The 22,353-nt window shown below is 41.1% G+C and overlaps 2 protein-coding genes across 7 annotated transcripts in view; both read left to right on the plus strand.

Annotated features, from left to right (window-relative positions):
* Positions 1 to 21,857, plus strand: part of LOC131246145 (beta-arabinofuranosyltransferase RAY1) — a 60,034-nt gene extending 38,177 nt beyond the window's left edge. For 3 of the 6 annotated variants that reach the window (XM_058246047.1, XM_058246042.1, XM_058246048.1), the window contains 3 exons: positions 45 to 881; positions 1,035 to 1,281; positions 19,441 to 21,026. In XM_058246047.1, the coding sequence (XP_058102030.1) occupies positions 45 to 881; positions 1,035 to 1,281; positions 19,441 to 19,886 (1,530 nt within the window). In that variant the 3' untranslated portion in view covers positions 19,887 to 21,026. Of the gene's footprint in view, positions 1 to 44; positions 882 to 1,034; positions 1,282 to 19,440; positions 21,027 to 21,092 lie in introns of those variants that run through there. The other 3 variants (XM_058246046.1, XM_058246043.1, XM_058246045.1) reach the window with 3 other exon arrangements.
* On the plus strand, positions 19,909 to 21,026 carry LOC131246146 (uncharacterized). The gene has a single exon (XM_058246049.1). The coding sequence runs from the start codon at positions 20,168 to 20,170 to the stop codon at positions 20,759 to 20,761; it is 594 nt and encodes a 197-aa protein (XP_058102032.1). The 5' UTR covers positions 19,909 to 20,167; the 3' UTR covers positions 20,762 to 21,026.
* Positions 21,858 to 22,353: the final 496 nt, after the last annotated feature.

Raw genomic sequence — 22,353 nt, forward strand, 5'->3', positions numbered from 1 at the left:
AACTGATGATAATCTTATTGACTTGTATTTGCCTCTTCTACCAGCTGCGGGAGTTTGTAATCCAGAAACAGCGGTGGAGCTATTGTGGCAGCCGGGTGCTTTTGGCCTGGAATACAGGAGAGCTACCTTTGCATGCAGGGGTCCTTCCTCCTTTCTTATACGGGAAAGGGCTTCATGACCAGTGGGTAATTAATGAGGCACTGTCATCAGAAATCAGATTGGTATTTGATGCTAGTGAATCCATATCAAGTTTCTACCCAGAAAGTATGGGTCTTTGGTCTGACCAGTTCTCTAGGCCTTCTGAGTTGGGAGCAGATTTTGGGGAGAGAATTTGGGAGTTTGATGGTAACTCCCATCTTGCCACACTGTATGGAACACTTTACTTGCGCCCAACTAATATTTCTAACAACCTAGTAAAGCTTGTCAAGTGTGGCGGTAAATATTTGTTCATCAACGTAGCAGAAATTGCTTATAATACTTTTCAAGGACCAGATGTCCATAACGGCCGCCTTCTGCCATCATCTGGTAAAGAGCAGGGGAGATATGGTTTATTACGGATGAGAAGCATTGTACAATCTGGCAGAGAGAAGTTGATGGCTTGCATAAAGGATAGCAGTTCAGTAAACAGAAAGTTGGACTGCTCTTCTATGGAGTTATCCACGGTCGCTTTTAAATTTTCGAGACAATTACCTTTTCCATTCTCGTTAGAGTCACTCCTCCATACAGTTGTGGGTGATGATAGATCTATTGTTCTTGCAGTTGCTGGAAACAGTTACAGGGACATGCTTATGAGTTGGGTTTGTCGCTTACGCCGCCTCTCGATCTCAAATTTCATTGTTTGTGCTCTTGATCCCGAAATTTATCACTTTGCCATACTTCAGGTTTGCCTGCTTCATTCTCAACACTAGTTTCTTCACTGTGTTTTTCATTATTATTATTATTATTATTTAAAATCTAGGTCTATTTCAGCCGTTTAAAATTATATTTATGCTGCATATATCTTATTCCTAAGGAAATGGTGACTGTTCTTTCAGGGGCTGCCTGTTTTCAAGGACCCATTGGCCCCAAGTAACATCAGTTTCAATGACTGTCACTTCGGCACAAAGTGCTTTCAGAGGGTGACAAAGGTGAAATCCCGATTAGTTTTGCAGATACTTAAGCTAGGCTATGATGTTCTCCTGAGTGACGTCGATGTTTACTGGTTCAACAACCCAATGCCATTTCTTCGCTCCTTTGGCCCTGCTGTTTTAGTTGCACAGTCAGACGAATACAAAGTGAAAGGTGATTCTAAGCCCCCACACTCCAGAGATGCTTGCAGATCATATTAACTATAATTAGTGGCTGTGATGCTTAGTTTGTTGTTCTCATAATTCTCCAACTGTTTGACATAGCTCTCCATAATGACATTGATTGACCTGTCATTAATTTGATTTCATTTACTGTTTTCCGGGTTGTTTTTTTTTTCCTGAGACAATGCAACGTAAAGAGGGTCCAGACCTAATTAGGTAGTTTTTGGGTCCATCTTGTGGTCCACACGTCCATGAAGGGTAAAAAAGTACTAAAAAAAGAAAAAAAACAAAAAGAAGGGTTTCGTTAGTCCAAAGATTTTTTTTAGTTATTTTGTAGTTTCTTAAGGGTTTAGTTGGTCCAAAGATTTTTAGTAATTTTGTAGTTTCTTTGTAAAATTTGAAGTTCATTAGTTTGTGAGTGGGGGTACACGCAACTTAGAAAGTTGAAAGATGCCTTGAATCACTTTGTTTGACAGATTTTTCCTATTAAATAGCAAATTGTGGGGTCTTGGATTGGCTATGTCCTGCACCTAGTCTTTAGGAGTCTGGATTCTTGAAAGGGGCTTCAACAATGATATTAGAAGCCTTATAAGGCTTTCTAGTGGATATTGTGTGGTCCCCACTTGCCTAGGTGTCAAAGGCTATTTGTTTTATCATCATTAGATACTTTTGGTAATAATTTTCTGTTTTTGAGACTCGTATATGACTGACATGATGAGATTGGACAGTTATTCTTCGATGCGAAAGGCTATTAGGATAGCAAATGTTACTTCTAATTGGTGGGGATGACTTAGAGGTGTCATTTTGTGAGTAGGCCAAAGCCGCCAAACAGCTTCATGTTTGGGTAGCTTTTTCTGTGCTCTTTATATATGCATGTACGAGGCACAAAGCATTAGATTATGTTTCTGTACCTCAAATGGTATCATCAGGAGTGTGTATGGCTAATAAAGATAGAGATGAAGCATTGGATGTTCTCGAACTTCGGAAATTGGTCTAGCTGGTGGCCTCCAGTTTGGAGAGATTCCGGGTGGTTGGTGATGATGTGAATGTCAGAAGCCTAGATAAAATGCCAATATCCTATTTGCCATGATACTATGCAAGATGATTCAATTGCATGGAGGATCCTCAAGAGGATCGAGTCACAATTTTTGGTGAAGATGGAGTTTATGCTATGGAAAGCGATTTCAAGATGAAAATTTTGAATTTGGAAGTTGAATGGACAATTCTAGTTGAAGAGTTTCTTGATGTGCTCATTCATAAAAGGTTTATCAGTCTATATGGAGGTTCAAGAAGAAAAGATGGTGAAGTTAGTCACAAAAGGTTTATCGGATATGCCCCATCGTGGTGGGAGAAATTCAAGCCCAAAAATGTGGTAGGAAAAATATCATGGAGGAAGATGGGAAAGGAGATTAAATCTAAAAGTCGATAGCTAATGCTTATGAGTAAATATTGCCTCAACGGTAAGAAAGTTTGAAACAATTGATTGTATGGTAAAAAAAATATGGAGAAGATTTTCATGTTTCTGGAATGATATTGTTACTTGCAAAAAATCGAAAAAGAGATCTTCTCAGCATTCTCCCACAGTTTTTTGACATCATGATTAATGAATATGTTTATGTCATTTACTAAAGATTTGGCATTCCAGCTGTTGAAAAGAAATAATAATGTGAAGATCCATGTGGAGAAATGTCCAAAGAAGACATTAGAAACAAAGTTTTTCTTTTTCTTTGAAGGGCACATTTGGAACAAAGATGATAAACAAGATTACAAAGTCAATGGACTGATAGATGGAGCCACTGATTGATTTGATTGGGATATGTTTATGGATCAATGAATATTTATGTATGGATTTATTGATGGATCGATGGATTAATCAACATGTGTTTATCAAATTGGATGATGATGCATCAATTATTCAACAATGATTGGGAGAGACCTAGATATAATCATGGTAGGGTCCAAGTAGGCATCTTGTTTATAAAGATGGTATAGGTTTAGTATTGTTCTTTCTTGAACCGATTGATGTTACCTATATCAAACAAATAGTTCTCTTATTTATATTTGTTAAACCACAAAAGACTACATTGTGGAAGTTGTAACTTGGTTATTTCTCTAATAATAATTGGAATATATAGAAGAGATTAGAGATTTGTGGAGATTTGGAGAGATCTTAACAAATGCATTTCTTAACAAATATAAAAGCACTCTCAGGAAGTAATGCACCATCTCTGAAACCATCACTAGAGCCAATCTGCATAGTCATACAATTTTTTATTATTATATAAGGACACATAGTCATACATGTTAGCACCATGTGAGGGAGAATGTGCATGAGATCCTGGCGTCCATCAGGTGTGTTGTCTCATATTCACCTTAAACGAAAAAAAATTAGGTTTGTCCAAAACTCATGTAAGCCACAAGCCACACCACAAGGAAGAATTGGGATTGGGTGTCTACCATTAATTTTGTATGGGGCCCACCATGGTTTATATGTCATCCAATCCATTCATATGACTCTTCGCACCAACATGAAGGTACTCTCCAAATATCATTCCATGGTTCACATGAATTTAGAGATTTTAGGTAGATTTTACATTGTTTCCTATGGTGAGGCTCACTTGAATTTTGAATCAATGTTATGTTTGGGATAAAAGGTTAGCATGGGGAGATGCACCTGATGGACGGTGTGGATCTCATCTACAATGAAATTGTCCATCCACGTAAGCAAATAGTCGTGCTCCCCCTCTCCCACAAGCATTTTTCGTCTTTGAAAACAAAACATTAAGATCAATTTTATTGAAAAGGGTGATTTGGTTATTTTAAATGAATTCCATTTGTTGACTCCCTGACCAAGTGTATAAAAGAAAATCTTATAAAATGCTTAGGGCATAAGGATAATTGTAGTGTTCGAAATATCGGTATCACGCAATGTATCGCACCCTAGAGGTACAGATACGTATCGGTTATCGTATGGGATATATTGTTTGTATCGTGTAATTTATTGCACTTTTTGGGAAACATGGGGAAAATGGTTGAATTTTTCAATGAAACTTCAGGGATTATTAAAAAAGACCTTAATATACACTTTTAAATCATAAAATCTCAAAAAAGAAGTGCATATAATAGGTTTCCTTTTTATATGGTCCTAAGCTATGCGCTGTCCGATTGAACCGAAACAACTATATTCAAATATGATGCATAACTTTTATAAATGTATCAAGACATGTATGAAAACACAACCAATACATTCAAAAGCAAAAGATAAAGTAGAAATTATAAAACATACCTACCAACTATGTGACTAGTTATGGCCTAGACCCACATAGAGTTACCCAGTGGCTCGTAATCATCGTCTCCATCTTGACGGGGCTGGAAAGAATAATGCTCCTCCACAAATCGACAGTACTGTGCCCAGGTCATAGTAGAATGGTACCAATTAAAATACTCCCTGACATAATGCTGGTACTCATCCTCTCCGAATTGAACAACTGTGCCCATTCGTGGGTACAATGTAATAGTCACAGTCTGTGGTTGATATGGATCTAGAATGACATATATGGAGCTACTGGGTATCCATATTACTACCCATATACCTGCCCGTATGTGGAAGTGAAGTCCTGACCATAGTCGAAAAATGATGATCCATGATTGTTGGAGTTGCTCCCTGCATATCCACTAGCTTCGTATCCATACCCATACTGTGACACAGAACTCGAGCTACTCTCTTGTGTTCGTGATCCATACCCATGTTGTGGCCTGTAACTTGAGCTCCCCTCCTTCGTCCGTGAACTGGAACTAGAGACACCTTGCTTCCCACAAATGCTCATGTCCATCATGCATTTTGTCAGTAGCTCCTTAAAATCAGAAAGCTTTTGTCTGTTGTTTCTTTTGTAACCTCTGACGCTCGTATGTTTTATTGTAGATAAGACAGGGCCGTGGTCCTCCTGTACGAGAATCATGGTGAGGGTCCTATGTAGCATGATCGAAACCCCCCTCCCCAGTGAAAGGGCTAAGAGGCCTCTGAGAGTGACTCACACCCTTGCCGCCATCATCGCTACTGTCGCCAGAGTCACCATAAGCCCCATCGCTGTCATTAGACTTATCACCATCATCGGATCCACCTGTTGCATCATTCTCTGTCTCGGTGTCGGACAATGTCTCCCCGTCACATGTCCCGCGTGATAATGACTGTTGCGGATTGCCCACCAGACTTCTTGTTAATGGGTCGAATGCCTCATCAGGAAATCTCTACTGCTCCACATGTGCATCAACATCGATCTCTTCTTGCTGCCTCCTTTGCAACATGCGATTTCGGTCGCCCTTCTGAAGTATCCAAGTCATATAACCTAACCCACTAGTAAATTGGATCCTTGTCCTTGTCCTCAATAAATGAATGTTGTCCAACCACCATCAGATCTAATGGGTCATCTTGTGCTTTTCTTCCTTCGGATCAAAGCAACCTTTCTTGTATCTTTATATTGTAGTGGCAATACACTAGCTTCTGAAGCCGGTTGTACTCCAGTCTGTTGTTCTTATTTGTGTGGATGAGGGAGAATGTGCTCCAATTTCTTTCGTAGGGTGAGGAGGAGATTGTCTGTGCGAGCACATGGACGGCCAGCCACTGTAAAACCTCGCAGTTAGTCCCATACATGGCCCACGATTCACCTGCGAATTTTAAAGTTATTTCATTACTTTTAAATTTTGTACAAAATATGGAAACTAACTTTAAATGTAGCCACTCACATGGCATCATGGTGGTCCTCGACATCTTTGCGGCCTAACGCCCGAACATTCCAGTCGCATTGCGGAATTTAACAATCTGTTGATGGCATATAGTTGCCAAGGGTAAGTATGGAATCTTTAAGTTATATATATGGATAATGTAGGTCTGAAATATATTTACCTCAATATCAAATGTGCCTTTCCTCGGATAGTCAGGGAATAAGTGCTCGTACACTTTATATACTACCCTCTTTAGTTCATTGTTAGCATAGAGATTCTTGCTGTAGTGGTATTTTGGATTTAGGAAATATATTGAAAACCAACATGATTTAAATATTATTGCATGCACCCACTTATATGCATTAGGGGCTTTAGCCTGGATAGCTTCTTTCATCAATTGTATAGAGGGTACAACGACCCTATCGATGGATTCGTTTCATTGTCGACCATCCTCACATTACATAACTGGGCTCCAGAATACTGATTACACCGCGTACATGATCCCAGAATGAGTGGCGCAACACGAGCTCTTCGATTCTCCAGGTTACTATATTCCCCTTCCTAGCGCAAACTATGTAGTCATGACCCATAAGAAGTTAAAAGCTCTCATAGCCCCTGCTTGTGTTTGAGGAGGCTATTTAGGGCGATATAATTTGTGGTAAACCACGTTGCCCCAGGGCGCACTATATCCCCACCACACTTCTTGTGCATCGCGACTAATAACCGTGTGGTTGTATATGAAGTTCGTGATGAGCCGTGTATCAGTAATATTGGTCTTCACTGATGGCCTATTCCCGATCGCCTCTAGTATGAGATCAATACAGTGTACTACGCAAGGGGTCTGATACATATTATACTTGTTTTGTATATCATTCCCTACCTTGACAAATGCGCTCCCATTGTCTCTAACAAATTGCACAATATTCTTCCTCCCAACATCATTGATGACACGGTACATTAATTTATAAATGTAGTTTGTATCTTTTATCTTATCGCTCGCATCTACAGACTTTAAGAACATTGCCCGTCCTCTACAATAGACCATAAAATTTATGACTGACATCCTCGTTGGTCTGGTCCAACCGTCACACATGACGGTGAAACCGTACATCTCCCATGACTATATATGTGAATCCACATATTTCTTCATCTCATGTTCTTCATCTAAATCTTGCCCATTATCTCAAAGGGCGTGGGCAGTTGCACACTTTCACCCCCACCCTGCACCTCACTTATCATATTCTTGAAGCGCGGGCTCGCCGCGACATTCGCCGGGATTTTATCGTATATGAAAAACTTTACAATGAACCTCCCAACTTTTTTCCTCACATCCCCTTCACTAAACATGTCCTATAATTTTTTCTGTGTCCCTCCTGCTTCCTTTTACATCCTCGGATCTGACAGTAAATCCACCACCCGCATGCTACCACTCCTCATACCCCTATATCTCCCCCCCTGCTCCACTCCCCCCACCACACTCATGAGTAAACCCCTCAAATCTAGGCATACCCTCCTGCCACCTCCTCTCCTGCTCCTTATCTCAATCATCCCATATGAATTCTTCAAATGCACGTCTAAAAAGATCATCATCGTCATTGATATCCACTACATCCTCCTCCCCTACATTTGAAAGTCTCCCCAACTCCTTCCTAATCTCCTTTTCCCGTGTACATCGTTCATCTCTTATCTTCGCACACTTTTTTTTTTTTTTCAATACAACTTTTTGATGCATAAATCTGGTCAATCTTGCCTCACCTCCTACGAGCCATTGAGTACTTGCAATTAATGGAGAACAAGAGAATGCACTGGGGGCGTTCGTTAAGGCCGGAGACCCTCTGATGCCTAAGTCAGGCCTATCGACTCACAGTAAGCATAGTAGAATTAGTATATTTGTGTGTACCTTGTTCCATGGCGAGGGTCTCTATTTATAATCCCTTGATATCACTTTCGTATATGGCAATGAATCTGCTGGATAGTTACGTATCACAAAGTGGATCTATCTCTGGGTATATCACGCCTTTCTCAGCGTGATCCTCGGCGAAGATCTCGGAGGGTAATCCCATCTTTATATATTGTAAGGATATTTCTATTTTGAGGTGGTGGTTGATATCCAAAGTCGAGGTCTATGGTCGAAGCCGACCTTCGAGGTCAAGGTCGTCTCTTGAGATCGGTTGGTACGTGAGGGTCAAAGTGACAACTGAGGTTGAGGTAAAAAGTAGCCGACACCAAAGGTCAGGGTGATTTTCTGGCCCTAAAGGAATCCATAGTCATCGAGTCTAGCTGCTCGGCTCATTTGTCTCATACATTTGTTTAGCGTCATTTTACCCATAACAGTAGCCCCCTTACTTCCGAGCTCCATACTTTATGATCTCAAGAAGTAACTTTTGAACTAATGTATGAGGAGGTCAGCTCATTCCATGTATGTTCCTCTATTTTGCTGCCTTTATGTGTGGGTGGTCGTGTATGATGACTAAGTAGATATGATAGTTGAGCATGTAGTGATAGGTCATGCACGGTAGAATTAATAGGTCGATCGTCAAATAGTAGACGTGGTAGTAAGCCGAGCACTAAGGACTTTCTTCCCTTAAACTGAGGGAAGTCCTTATAGTCGATCGTACAGCTCAGATAGTCGGGATTTGAAAGAAATTCTCTTCCCCTAACTTGGGGAAGTTCTTTACTTGTAGAGTTCGTAAAATAGTAGAAGAGAAACGGTAGCAGTATCACAGGCACCTTTTTCCCTTTTATAAAGGGAGGTCACTCACAGTCGAACATGTAGATAAAAACGGTAGATAAAACAGTAGAAATAAAGGGGAGAACCTTCTTCCCTTTAACTAAGGGACGTTTCTCATGATCGAACACGAGTAGCTTCTACTAAGGCGATCAATCAAGCACAATAGTTTCACCCATCGGAATTCCTCAGAGGTAGTAGATTTTTAGATAATTAGCATTCCATGGGTGAGGTAAGAGCTTACCCTTCATGTCTTCTAGTCGGTACGTCCTTCAATACCTGATGTTGAGGTTGGGGTTGGCCGATGAGCCTTATTACTGAACTTGGTTGACTTGTTTAGCTCGGTCATCAGGTTTTCTTGCTCTGCCCAACTTCTTTAAGTACCTGCTCCGGCTTGGTGTTCAAGAGAGTATACCGATGGAAGCGACTTTCCAGATGTCGGTTGGTATGCTGGCCTCGGTTTTGGTCCTTTTTTTTTTTTTTTTTTTTGCATTAGCGGTAGACGGCTCCCCTTCTCTTCGCTTTTTGTCCTTAGCCGAGTTGTTTCCTTCTCGAGTAGCTCTTCGTGAACTAAAGAACTCGACATTGGAATATTTTTGAGCTTGGTTAAGTAGGTCGGCGAGGGTAGTCCCCGTTCTTACCAATAGAAAAGAGGAGCTTGTTTAAGGCCTGCTACCATGGCGGTTAGAGCTATCTGGTCGGAGTAATCATGACCTGTACTGCTTCAGTGTTGAATCGGATGATATAATCCTTTAATAGCTCGTCCTCCCTCTGTGCGATTGTGATAAGATGAGTTGATGGCTTTCTTTTGGCTTTCCCACTGGTGAATTGTGTGACGAAGGCTTTGCTAAGTTGAGTGAAGGAGCTGATGGACTTCAACTTTAATTGCCTGTACCATTTTTGTGCGGTCCTGATAGAGTCAAGGAGAATGCTCGGCACATTACGGAGCCAAATGCATCGTAAAGCTCCATCCAAGCCCTGAAAGATTCAAGGTGTTCAGTCGAGTCCCCCGAGCCGGAGTACCGAGGCATTCGGAACCTGCATGGGAGCTGAGACTTCATAATGTTATTAGTGAATGGGGGTTTGGCTTCCTCAAGCATGGCTTCCACAGAGGTTGGCCTCCAGGCTCAACACGCTTGTTGAATGTCACCGAACTGGCCCCAGATCTGCTTGAGTTCCACCTCCCATGGGACCTTTGTCGCTGCGACGTCTTCGGGAGCCTTCCCACGCCTCCACTTTTCTAAGGTGTGGCGTAGGTAGAGCTGGGCATCGAGTTAAGTCGGACCGAGTTAGGGCTAACTTTACTCGATCTGGTTTTGAAATAGGCCTGACCCGAACTCGATCCGACTTGATACTGAGTCCAGCATGCCTGACTCGATCTGAGTTCGGTCTGGCCTGGACTGATCCGGACCGAGTCCGATCTGGTCAGAAGTACCGAGTTGGGTCGAGTTGGCACCGAGTCAGATTGAGAGATGAGGGAGGGAGGGAGTGGAGAGGAGAGAGGAGGAGGGTGATGGTGGTGGGTGGTTGCCGGGCTTGGAAGAGGAAGAGGAGGAGGATGAGCGAGGGAGTGGAGAGGAGGGGGGAGGGTGATGGTGGTAGGTGGTTGCCGGGCTTGGAAGAGGAGGATGAGGGAGGGAGAGAGAGAGGTTGGGATCGGGTTGGGGTAGGGTTAGAGAGTCGGGTCAAGTCGGGTTTCGGATCAAGTCAAGTCTAACTGGATCGAGTTACTGGGTAACTCGAACTCGACTCAGTTTGAGTTCGGATTGGGCAAAGCTTGCTCAGTTTGGACTGACTCGCCCATTCGGTTCGGGTCGAGTCGGATCGGACCCGAGTCAGACGAGTCAATTTAGCCGGATCGGGTCATCCTGTGCCCACCTCTAGGCGTAGGTCGGAGTTTGCCAGCACGGTCATTCCTGCTGTACGTGTGGAGGCCTGACCGTATTGCCTTGGTCGCTGCTTTACGTATGAGTCGTGAGGTGCTCGGGGAGGTCAAGATAATTCTGTTGCCGCAGCTGCTTCTACTTCATGGTCGAGAGATGGCTGCTGCCTCTCCAGTATTTGCATTATGCAGTCTACGTTGCCGGCTAGGGCCTCGACCTGGTTTTCCAAAGAGATGAGTCGACCAACTTTGTTGCGAGGCCTACCTGAGTCCACCATTGGAATATGGTTGGTATGATGTTCAGAAGGCAATTCCTCAGGTTGCTTATCTGGTGCGAGGATTGGAGAAGTCATGCCAGCTAAAAACCGCTTTCTTCCTTTAGCCATTGTAGGGCGGATGGGAACGAAAGATGAATTTTGGAATAGCTTGACTTGTCGTTCCCACAGACGGTACCAAACTATTGATGCAGAAATCTGGTCGATCCTATCTCACCTCTTGCGAGCCGCTAAGTACTTGCAATTAATGGAGAACAAGAGAATGCACTGGGGGTGCCGGTTAAGGCTGGAGACCCTCCGATGCCTAAGTCAGGTGTATCAACTTATAGTAGGTGTAGTAAAATTGGTGTATTTGTGTGTACCTTGTTCCTTTGCGAGGGTCTCTATTTATAATCCCTTGACATCACTTACATATATGGCAATGAATTTGCTGGATAGTTTCATATCACAAAGTGGATTTGTCTTTGGGTATATCGTGCCTTTCTTGGCGTGATCCTCGGCAAAGATCTCGGAGGGTAATCATATCTTTATATATTGTAAAGATATTTCTATTCCGAGGTGGTGGTCGATATCTCAGGTCGAGGTTGGTATCCAAGCCTGAGGTCTATGGTCAAGGCCGACCTCCGAGGTCGAGGTCATCCCTTGAGATCGAGGTCGGTACCTGAGGGCCAAAGTGACAACTGAGGCCGAGGTAGAAAGTATCCGACACCAAAGTTCGGGGTGATTTTCTAGCCCTCAAGCAATCCATGAGTCTACCTGCTCGACTCATTTGTCACATACATCTGTTTAGCTTCATTTTACCCATAATACAACTCTCATCTTTTCTCGCACATCTTGTAGGCACTTAGGACAGTCCACAACATTGCAATACCCTCCCGCTAAATGCTCCTTCAAACGGGTTAACCCCCCTCACTCCTCGACATATGGCCACATAAATTATATATACTTCTGAATCGATTATCAGGAGTGGGCTGGCCGTATCACCACCTTATATCAAGTTGTCTCCCTCCTCTTCCTCCCGACATATTTTATCCGTAAAAGAACATTATGTTAAAACTTGTTATCTAAATCTCAAGTGGACTACACAGTAGGGATTTCCACCATTAGAAACTTCCTAGAGCCCATAACAGTTTTGAATGGCATGGAAATATGATGGATGGCGTAAAATTGCCGAGAAATAAATGGATGGCATGGATAAAACACATACATCATGGTGGGGCCATAGAGCACCATCCAAGAGACAGTAAGCAATTCAAAACAAAAACACATGCAATATATGATAAGACACTAAAATTGGATAGTCTCCTACAAGTAGCCATTTTCTTGGGAGTTATTTGATAGTCTCATACATCATGGTGGGCCCCACAAAATTTTTAGATCAAGCTGATCTTTTTACATTACTCACATTCAAGTATGTTTGACCTTATCAACAGGTTGGATGGAAAATAAACATTATCAATCTGCTTAAAGTGGGCCCATAAAAGTTTTCAATGGTGGGTGTTCAATCACACCCCTCGGATAACACCATAGTGAGTGTTGCTCTAACGTGTGGTGCCCACCTCAATGTACTTTTTGTATACCTATGCCATCTTTATGTTTTCCCATCCCATTTTAGGGCATGATCCCAAACCTTCAGAAGATCCAAATCTCAGGTGGACCATACCACTAGAAACAATGATGAATGACCATTAAAAACTTTTTATGGGCCACAAAAGTTATGGATCAATATGATTTTTGTATTTTCACTTAATCCAGGCCGCAAAGGTTTTGGATCAAGATGATCTTTGTATCTTCTCTTAATCCAAACCTTTTGTGGTCGACTTGAGCCTTAAAAAGGTCTCGTTTTTAGGACTACTGCCCTAAAATGATCTTCTATAATGAATGGATGGATTGGATTGGATAAAACATATACATCAAGTGGCCCCACAAAGCCCATGACAGGACTATTCGTCTCGAGCTAACACAATGCAACAGGAAGCGGATTGGCTGTTGTACCACACATTGCCAATATGGCTGGTGTGTTGACGTCACCAAGTTCTATGGGTCCCATCATGAGGTATGTGTTATATCCAAACCATCCATCCATTTGGCGAGCTTGTCATAAGGCTTGAGCTGAAAAATAAGACAGATCCAAAGATCAAGTGGACCACACTGTAAAAAGCAGTGGGGGATTGAATGCCTACCATTGAAACCCTTTTGGGGGTCACAGAAGGTTTGGATCAATATGATATTTGTTTTCCTTCTTCATCGGTCCGTGTGACCTTATGAACAGATTGGATGGAAAATAAACGTTATGGTGGGCCCTACGAATGTTTTAATGGCGAGAATCATTGTCCCCACTTCTATTTGTAGTGTGGTCCACTTGAGCTTGGGATATGACTCATTTTTGGGTTGCTGCTCTAAAATGATCTTGGAAAATGGATGACTGGTGTGGATATAATAAATACATCATTTTTGGGGCCATGTTATTTTGATCTCCTTTGGACCGAACTCGGAGCTCGAGGAGCATCAGTGCTCGCACGACACATACCCACACTAGCCGGGTTGGTGGTGTGTGGTACACTGGCCAATCCGCTTCCGCAACGTGCGTCCATAACGGATGCAGATTTCCTGTTCTTGCTCAAGGATGTTGGGTGGGGCCCACCTCCATGTATTTGAGAAATCAACCCCATCCATTATATTTGAGAGGTCATTTTAGGACATTTGATAAAAGCTAAGGTGGATTCAAAACTCAAGTGGGCCACACGAGAGGAAATGGTTGGGATTTAGTGAGCACCATTGAAACATTCTTCTGGCCATAAAAGTTTTGTATCAGGCTATTTTTTTTTTTGGTGTTTTCACTTCATCCGAGTGTGAATGACCTTATAAACGGTTTGGATGACATATAAACATCAAGGTGGAGCCCAGGAAGGTTTCAACGTCAGAAAATTTTTTCCCAATTTTCCCTCTCGTGTGACCCACTTAAGTGGATCCACCTAATTTTTGGTTGCATGTTCTAAAATGATCTCGAAAAACGGATGGACAAAGTTGATTTCTCCAAAACATGGTGGTGGGCCCCACCCAGCATCCTTACGCAGGAACTTCCTACGAAAGGCTTTCGCAGGAAATTCGCGTCGATCCGTAACAAGCGTCACTAGCTGTGGGCCCCACCATAATGTGTGTGTTGTATCCAGACCATCCATCATTTTGGAGAGATCATTTTAGGGCATGAGCCAAAGAATGAGGCAAATCCAATGCTCGAGTGGACCCCACCACAGAAAATAGTGGGGAGGGCCATGAAAGTTTCCGATGAAGCTGATATTTATGTTTTCCCATCGATCATGTTTGTGCTAACTTATTAACAGGTTGGATCTCAAATAAACCTCATGATGGGCCCCAGGAAGGTTTCAACGGTGGGCATCACTGTCTCCATTGTTTTCTATGGTGGGGTCCACTCAAGCTTTGGATCTTCCTCATTCTTTGTCTCATGCCCCAAAATGATCTCTCCAAAATGATGGATGATGTGGATACAACACATACATCATGGTGGGGCCCACAAAACTTGGTGACGTCACTTCAGTAGCTAATCTTGCTACTCAAACCTATCAGTAGCTAATCCGCTCCCCATTTTCGAAAGAGGAAAGGGTTTCGGAAGGACTGGAACCCTAAAATCTCTTTGAGAATCCCAAATTCTCTTAATCAAACCCAAATCTCTAGGGGTTTTTGCAGATTTTGTGCCAAAATCTCCTGGCCAATTTGAATCTAACTTCTATTCAAAGAAAAAAAGAAAGGAAATCGAGATTGTAGAACTTACGGTGCACCACTGTGGATCGATCAAGTGGCCCACCAATTTCTACTTCCTATCACGCAATCTCCTTCTATAGGTACTGAAATCCCCTTTGAATTGAAAGCTTTTCCTTTTTTTTTTTTTTGGTAATTATGCAAGCCCGACATTGCCCGCCCTTTTATTCGTTGAAATTATCGTCGAATGGTTGTTGGCTACAGCAGACCCGTGAGTCTGTGACAGAATCTATAGTAGATCCATGAGTCTAGGATAAATTCGTGGATAAAGGGATAAATCTATAGATAATATTTGTGATATTGCCAAAAATTATGCAATATTGTGCGATATAGCACACAATACATCGAATTATTCTTCTTCTTCTCTTCTTTAAAATAATTTCTGAGGGGTTTCTGATGGATATCGTGTCGCTGGCTAGCGATAACGATAATATCGGCCGATATTATCGATATTTCGAACACTGGATAATTGTAATTATAGGTGTTTGTCTGTAACTTTCCCATTTATTTATCTACCATGCTCCATGTTAAATTAAATGTAAAGCTTCTATTTTACATTCTAGTTTATTACAAAAATGGCTTAGTACGTGGATATGAATCATTAAATCAAATATGAAATGTATATCATTATAGTGTGCATTATACCATAATTTTACTTATATAATTGTTTTAACAAACTATTAACTATTTTGAAAGGTAAAGGCATGAGCCATGGCATTCAGGTCTTCCAAGAGGTGAGGCATAAGCCTCGCAAAAGACCTTCCTAATTTCCTTCTCATTTAAAATAAGGAAAATACAGAAATTAAGAATGAACTGTAAAAATATATAAAACTTGTACGTTATTTACTTGAATAGTTCATATTGATTGTTTATTTTGTATTATTTGTTCAATTAGTATTACATTAAATCTTAAAATAATAAGAAGACATGCTTGGTAAATATAAAGGCATAACCTGCACATAATTACGAACAAAAGAATATATTAAAACACTACACTACTAAACATTTAGGAAAAGAAATTACAAATTTACAAGGCTCATGCTTCCATTACCTATATGAAAGAGGATGAAGAAATTGGGAGAACTTTCTAATGCTTCCCTTATCTATGTTTTATTTTAACTCCCCACTGAATTTATGCTTTCATCATGGCAAAGATACTAGAAGGTAAAAGTATTGGAAAAAAAAAGTTTCTTTTATGGTTTCCATACTTGATTTTTTTAATATGTATTCTTTTAAAGAGGTGTAAAGTGATGGCATAAGCTTCGCTTAAATTAAGCCTTAAGGTTTATGCCTCAGGGCATTTTGGGAGAGACTTGCCTCGAGGTGGACCTCAAGGCATAAGCCTCCTTGCCTTTTAAAACATTGCTGAAAAAAAAAATAAATCTCGCCTGCCTTATAATTCTGCACAATCATAGTGAGGCCAAAGTCAGGACGTGTCAAACTTAGATTACCAAGCCAAAATAAAGATCTTCTCTTTTCTGGAAGCAATCTTGGTTGATGACCCAGGGGATCAAACTTGAATGTAGCTCAGATGTGTTGTTCGAACCATTCCAAAAAACCATCACTATTTGATTATTTTGATTAGAATAATTCCCATCTAACATGGATGAGCTGTTAGGAGAAGGCTGTGATCCACAAGGTATTAAACTTGTTTTCTCATTAGATAATCCACAGTGCGCGCGCGCATGCGTGTGTGTGTGTGTGTGTGTGTGTGTGTGTGTGTGTGTTTTATATTTATTGAATAAAACTAGTTTTTTCCTTAAGAAATAAGAACTTCTTTGTCCACATGGGATTGCCGTACAGCAAAACTGTGATGTATTTCTGGCACCCATTTGAGTATTTTGCTCCTCATCTCTGCTTGACATGTACAAAAGTCTGTGTGTATCTTCTCCCCAGTTTCTCAACACCGGAAACTCATGTGCTTATGGACCTACTGACGATTTATCCCAGCAATACTTCTGAATTAAACTGTCTTCCATTCTCTTATGTTCTATAGTAAGATAGGTTTGGGTTGGGTCTAGACCAGTATTTTGAATAGTATCTGCAACGTAGCTACGATGCTACATAGCATTAGCAAATAGCGTAAATCCCTTGTAGCGTGCGCTACAGAGTTCGTAGCATATGCAGTGTTGTAGCATACGCTGCATTTTTTTTTCTTCTATAAATGATAATTGTATTTTGTACTTAATACTCTCAACCTGTGGGATTTTAATTTCTTCTATACTTGTGACTTGTGGTTTTAATTAGACATTATTAATTAGAAAGTTGTTGATCTGATAATGATTTGATTTGGTTTATATGTGGATTGGCTTTTGATAAATGATAATTAATAACTTGTTTGAACATGCTTATACTTGAAAAAATGAATAATCTTTTAGGCGCGCACACACACACATGTATATATATTCTTAGTATTTATCATATTTTTTTCCTTTTAAATAGAATTATCGTGTAGCTTATGCTACACGCTATGCTACTTACGCTACACGTTACAAAGGGCTGAATGCTACGCAACATGCTACCGCTATTTGAAACATTGGTCTAGACTAAGAGCGCCCAAATTTGACCAATTTACTTATTGGTTAGGGTTAGATTAGGCCTAAGTTGTGTTGGTCTAATTTCTAATTCCCTATTAAATGCCAACTTCTTGTTGAGCACCTAGTTACAATTATTCTTTGGGTAGGTTCTCTTAGGGCGTGTTTGGTTACTATTAAATACCCTACCCACCCACCAACCCCCCAACGTTGACAGCTACAACATCTGAAAGGAGCTGAAAAACATGAGATCAGTCAAATCTATGGATCCCACCATGATGCATATGTCTGGTCCACGCCATCCATCCATTTTACCAACTCATTTTAGCGCAAAGACCCAAAAATGCGGTAGATCCAAAGCGCGAGTGGACCACACCACAGGAAAAATGGGAGAATCTAATGCCTACCATTGAAAACTTCCAGGGGCCACAGGAGTTTTCGATCAAGCTGATATTTGTGTTTTCCCATCATCCATGTCTGTTTGACCTTGTGTTTTCCATTCACTGTGGGCCCTAGGAAGGTTTTTGCTTATAACGGTGGACATCATTTATCCCCCTGTTTCCTGTGGTGTGGTTCAATTGAGCTTATAATCTGCCTCATTTTTGGGCTCATGCCGAAAATGAGCTGGTAAAACCGATGGGACAGTGTGGATCAAACACATATATCACAGTGGAAGCCACAGATTTTACTCACGCAATCCCTGTCTGATTTTGCTGCATGCGATCCCGGTTTTCAAGGCATAATTTCTCAGCTATTACCCTTTCTTCCAAACAGCAGTGAGAAGTCATTGTTTGTTATTTGCCACCATTTACAGTAGAAAATGGAAAACCTTTACATACTATTGGTTACAGGAATTTGTGATCTCCATAAAGTTCCAGTTACATTTTCTTATGGTGGGTTGTAACCAGTGTTGGAATTATTGGTATCGCTACAAGTTTCGCTGGCCAGGGATACAGAAACAATATCGATATCGCCGATAATATCGCTTGTAACCGGAAATTCGGGGAAACATGGGAAAAACAGTGGAATTTTGAGTGAAACTTTAAGAGATGTTAAAATGTACATATTTGCATATTTAGAAATAAAAAAATTGCAAAAAGAATGCATACATAATGAGTTTCCATTTAATGGGGCCTTAAAAGCATGTGTTGTTGTAAGAAATCAGTCCAACCATCCCATCCCACCTATTTAGCCATCCAACCTTCCATCCAAACATCCATCGATATTGTAAAATATCAACAACACAAGATATTTCACCAAGAAATCATCAATAGTTGTAAAGGAAACGAAAGATTATGGTCTCAATATCACGCATGTTGTGATATCGATAATATCGAGATATTATCAATATTATCAATGACAAATTGAACACTACATACAACCATATGCCCATGAAAAAATTTTGAAATAATTTTTTTTTCTAATAAATAAAAATTTGATGATATCAATACATTGGCGATATTATTGAAATATCGTCGATACATTTATGATACAAGCATTGCCTAGAATTTACATTGTCAAAAATATTGGTGATACATTGGCGATATTGATGCATTGGCAATACAAGCGACACCTAGAATTTACGTAGTTGAAAATATTAGTGATTACATTAACGATATTAGTACATTGGTGATACTTAGCGATACATTACTAATACCTGGAATTTCTATACTACCAATGTTATCGGTATCACTACCGGTGTTATCGGTATCGCTGAGCTGGAGATAAACATAATATTGGAGATATTTCGATAATATCGGAGATAATTCGAACACTGGTTGGAACCATCTGAAAACTGAAAATCCGTTTGGTCCGTCACATCAATGAGGTGGTTGCTTGAGTTGATTGATGCATTCACTTGTTATGTCTAGGGTTGATATCTTGTATTACATTGTACATGATGCCCACTAGATTTGACCTCTTCCTAGCCTTCTTTTGTATTTGGGTGGAAGTAATGCTTTCCCACTGCAGTTATCAAGGAAAAGTTTACTTTTCTTGCAAACTGATCCAACTAAAACCATTTTTGTTGATATGTTCATGAGAGGACTCAATTTCATTCACTTTTACAAACATTGAATTCTTCCTGAAAAAGAATTTCTGAGCTGGAGGAATTTGGGGATTATATCACCATTTTTTTCCTTCTTTTTATTTTATTAATCTCTATCCGACACTTATCCTCATCTATTGCTTACATGGCTCTGTTCTTCCATGCTGAAATCCTTGTTTGCAGCACCTATAAACTTACCCCGCCGATTAAATTCCGGATTCTACTTTGCACGTTCTGATCATGCCACCATTGCTGCAATGTCGAAGGTGGTGACGCATGCATTGTCTTCAGATCTATCTGAACAGCCGAGCTTCTATGACGTATTGTGTGGGGAAGGTGGTGTTAACCGCATTGGTGATGACAGGTGCTTCGAACCAGAAACGAATCTGACTGTCCATTTCTTGGACAGAAACCACTTCCCTAATGGAGGTTACCAAGGCCTGTGGGAGAAACGTAATGTGACAGCGGCCTGCATGAAGAAGGGGTGCATAGTTCTTCATAACAATTGGATCAGCGGGCGGAAGAAGAAGCTCAAGCGCCAAGTGCTGTCGGGTCTGTGGGAATATGATGCCAGCACAAGGATGTGTTTGCAGAGCTGGCATGGGACCAAGTCAACCATTTGTTTCTGAATTCTGATTGGTTGGTGATTTATGCACATCCAAGCTTTGGGTTTCACGCAGAAGACAAGAGAAAACAAAGATGGATGTCAGCTTATCTCCATATGCAAATATTTAAAAGAGGAAATGCCAAGTTAATGGTCTTGGTTTCATCGATCTTTGCATGGAAAATGACAAAGCTCCAAGTTGTTGAAATGTAATGAAGTCACATTCTTAACCCTCTCCCTTCCCAAAGCATCTGATCAGAAAGGAAAACAGACACCAGTAAAAGCTTCTTCTTTGGGGTTCTGGAGATGTTGAAGAGATATATTAAAATGATGGGCATTGTTCAGTATTGCCACGGAGAATCTAGTTGGAAGGAGGAATTTGATGAGGCTTCAATGCCTAGAGACACAATGAGCTCATGGAAGAAGGGTTCGAGCGTGAGGATCATCCATGCAGGAGGTATCGTGGAGCTGTATCAGGGTGTGATTCGTGCAGCCTATGTGATGGAGAAGTACCCAAGAATGTGTGTTGCCCGGCCGGAAGTCTTCATACGGCCACATGAGTCGATTATTGGGCCAGAGGAGGAGCTGATGCCAGGTCAGAAATTCTATCTAATCCCTTGTTCCACTGTAAAGAAGCTGAGAAAGAAGCATCCGGAGAAGTTACAACAAGTAGGAGGAGAGAAGGAAATGTTTGATGGAGAAGACACTAGTGATGAGTCTATTTGTTCCGCAAAGGATTTCTTTGTTTCCAGAGAAAGGTGGTCAAGATGTTTTCTGAGAAGAATGGGAGGGAATGAACAGGAGAAGAAGGTTTTCACACCACCTATCAAGAAGGCAAGAATATGGCAGGGATTGGCATGGCAACCCAGCCTGGATTCTGTAGAGGAGCTGTCTCCGTGACTCAAGTGTCAGGCAAGGGGCTTTTTGTTGCCTCCAGTCTATAAGTTTTTGTGTTTACAGAGTTTCAACTTTGTAGTAACTGCATATGCTTTCTGCTTTCTTCTTCTTCTTCTTCTTCTTCTTCTTCTTCTTTCTTTCTTCTTTTTTTTTTCTTCAGCATATTGGCCATGAAGGAACATCTGCCGCTCTTTAGTTTATGATGATTGATTAGTCATGTTAAAATCATGATAATATGATATGATGCTTGTGGAGCCAAAATACACAAGTTGCTGTCCATTTCCTCCATTGAATGCATGCCAATGCTCATTTCTGTTCTATCTGTCCATTTTAGGGCCAATCAATATGATGAATGATCTGGATCCTTTTCAACGTTGAACTGTGGAGATCAGCTGCACATAACTGTATTCCAACAAGATGGAAATTCATTTCGGGAAATGTTCACTTTTGATTCATTTTTAGTCATGGTTTTTTTAATACTCGTTGGAGTTGGGTGCTCAGGTGGACCCTGCTATGGGGAACACTTGAGAGGGAATGCCTTCCCACTTCCAACTATTCCTGCTTATGTGGCCCACTTGAATCATGAATTTTCTTATTTTTGGGCCCATGGTCAGATGGCGGATGAGTGTGCATGATGGATGGAATGGACGTCATGAACACATTAGTGTTTTGGAAATAGTTACCTCCCTTGATTTGTCTCTCTCATTGCTATGGCCTACCAAAGTTTTGAATCAGGCTGAAAGTTGGGCCCTGGAGGTTTCATGGGGTGCCGCATCACGTGAACCATTTGGATTTTGGGTCCATGACATGTATGCAAAGGTAAATATGGGTGCTCACGTAAAAAGGTGCACAGGTGAGCATAACTCTCTCCCTCTGTATATATAAAGAGACCTCACCATAATGTGCATGTGAAATCCACCCCTCGGATTTGCGATTTAGGTGGGCGACGCAAAGAAACTGTGGGGAGAGGGATGCTACCCTTGATTTTTAGGTGCCCATCATGATGTTTATGTGAAATCCAGTCCAACCATTAGCTGCCTTGTAAAACATTATGCATAGGTACAAAAAATTAGGCCCATATGTGATTTATGTTGGCCATGCCGTGTGAAACAATTTCAATGGTCGGCATACCCAATACTGTTTCTCTCATGTGGCCCACCTGAATTATCCATGTGGATGATATTTGAGTCGTAGTTATAAATGATAGGCATACACCATATAGTTGGAGTAGTCATGGTAGGGCCCATCCCAAGTCCTTCCTGTCTTGGTTCGCCCGCCCGAGAGCCGTCTCCTGGAGTTGGATTGTGTAGTGATGAGCTAAAAATGCTAACGTGATGTACATCCATTTTTTTCAGCTTATTTTAAGTCATGATACCAAAATTGAAGCATATCCAAAGCTCAAGTGGACTGCACCGCAAGAAAAACAAAACAGTTTAGGTAATGACATCCACCGTTCAAACCATCCAAATGCATCCAAATGCCTACAGCGATGTTTATTTGTCATCCAAACTGTTCATAAGGTCACATAGGCCTGGATGAAGGGAAAACATAAATACGGGCTTGATCCAAAACTTTTGTGGCCCCAGTATGCTTTC

Source organism: Magnolia sinica, chromosome 5, assembly GCF_029962835.1.
Source record: "Magnolia sinica isolate HGM2019 chromosome 5, MsV1, whole genome shotgun sequence".
NCBI lineage: Eukaryota > Viridiplantae > Streptophyta > Magnoliopsida > Magnoliales > Magnoliaceae > Magnolia > Magnolia sinica.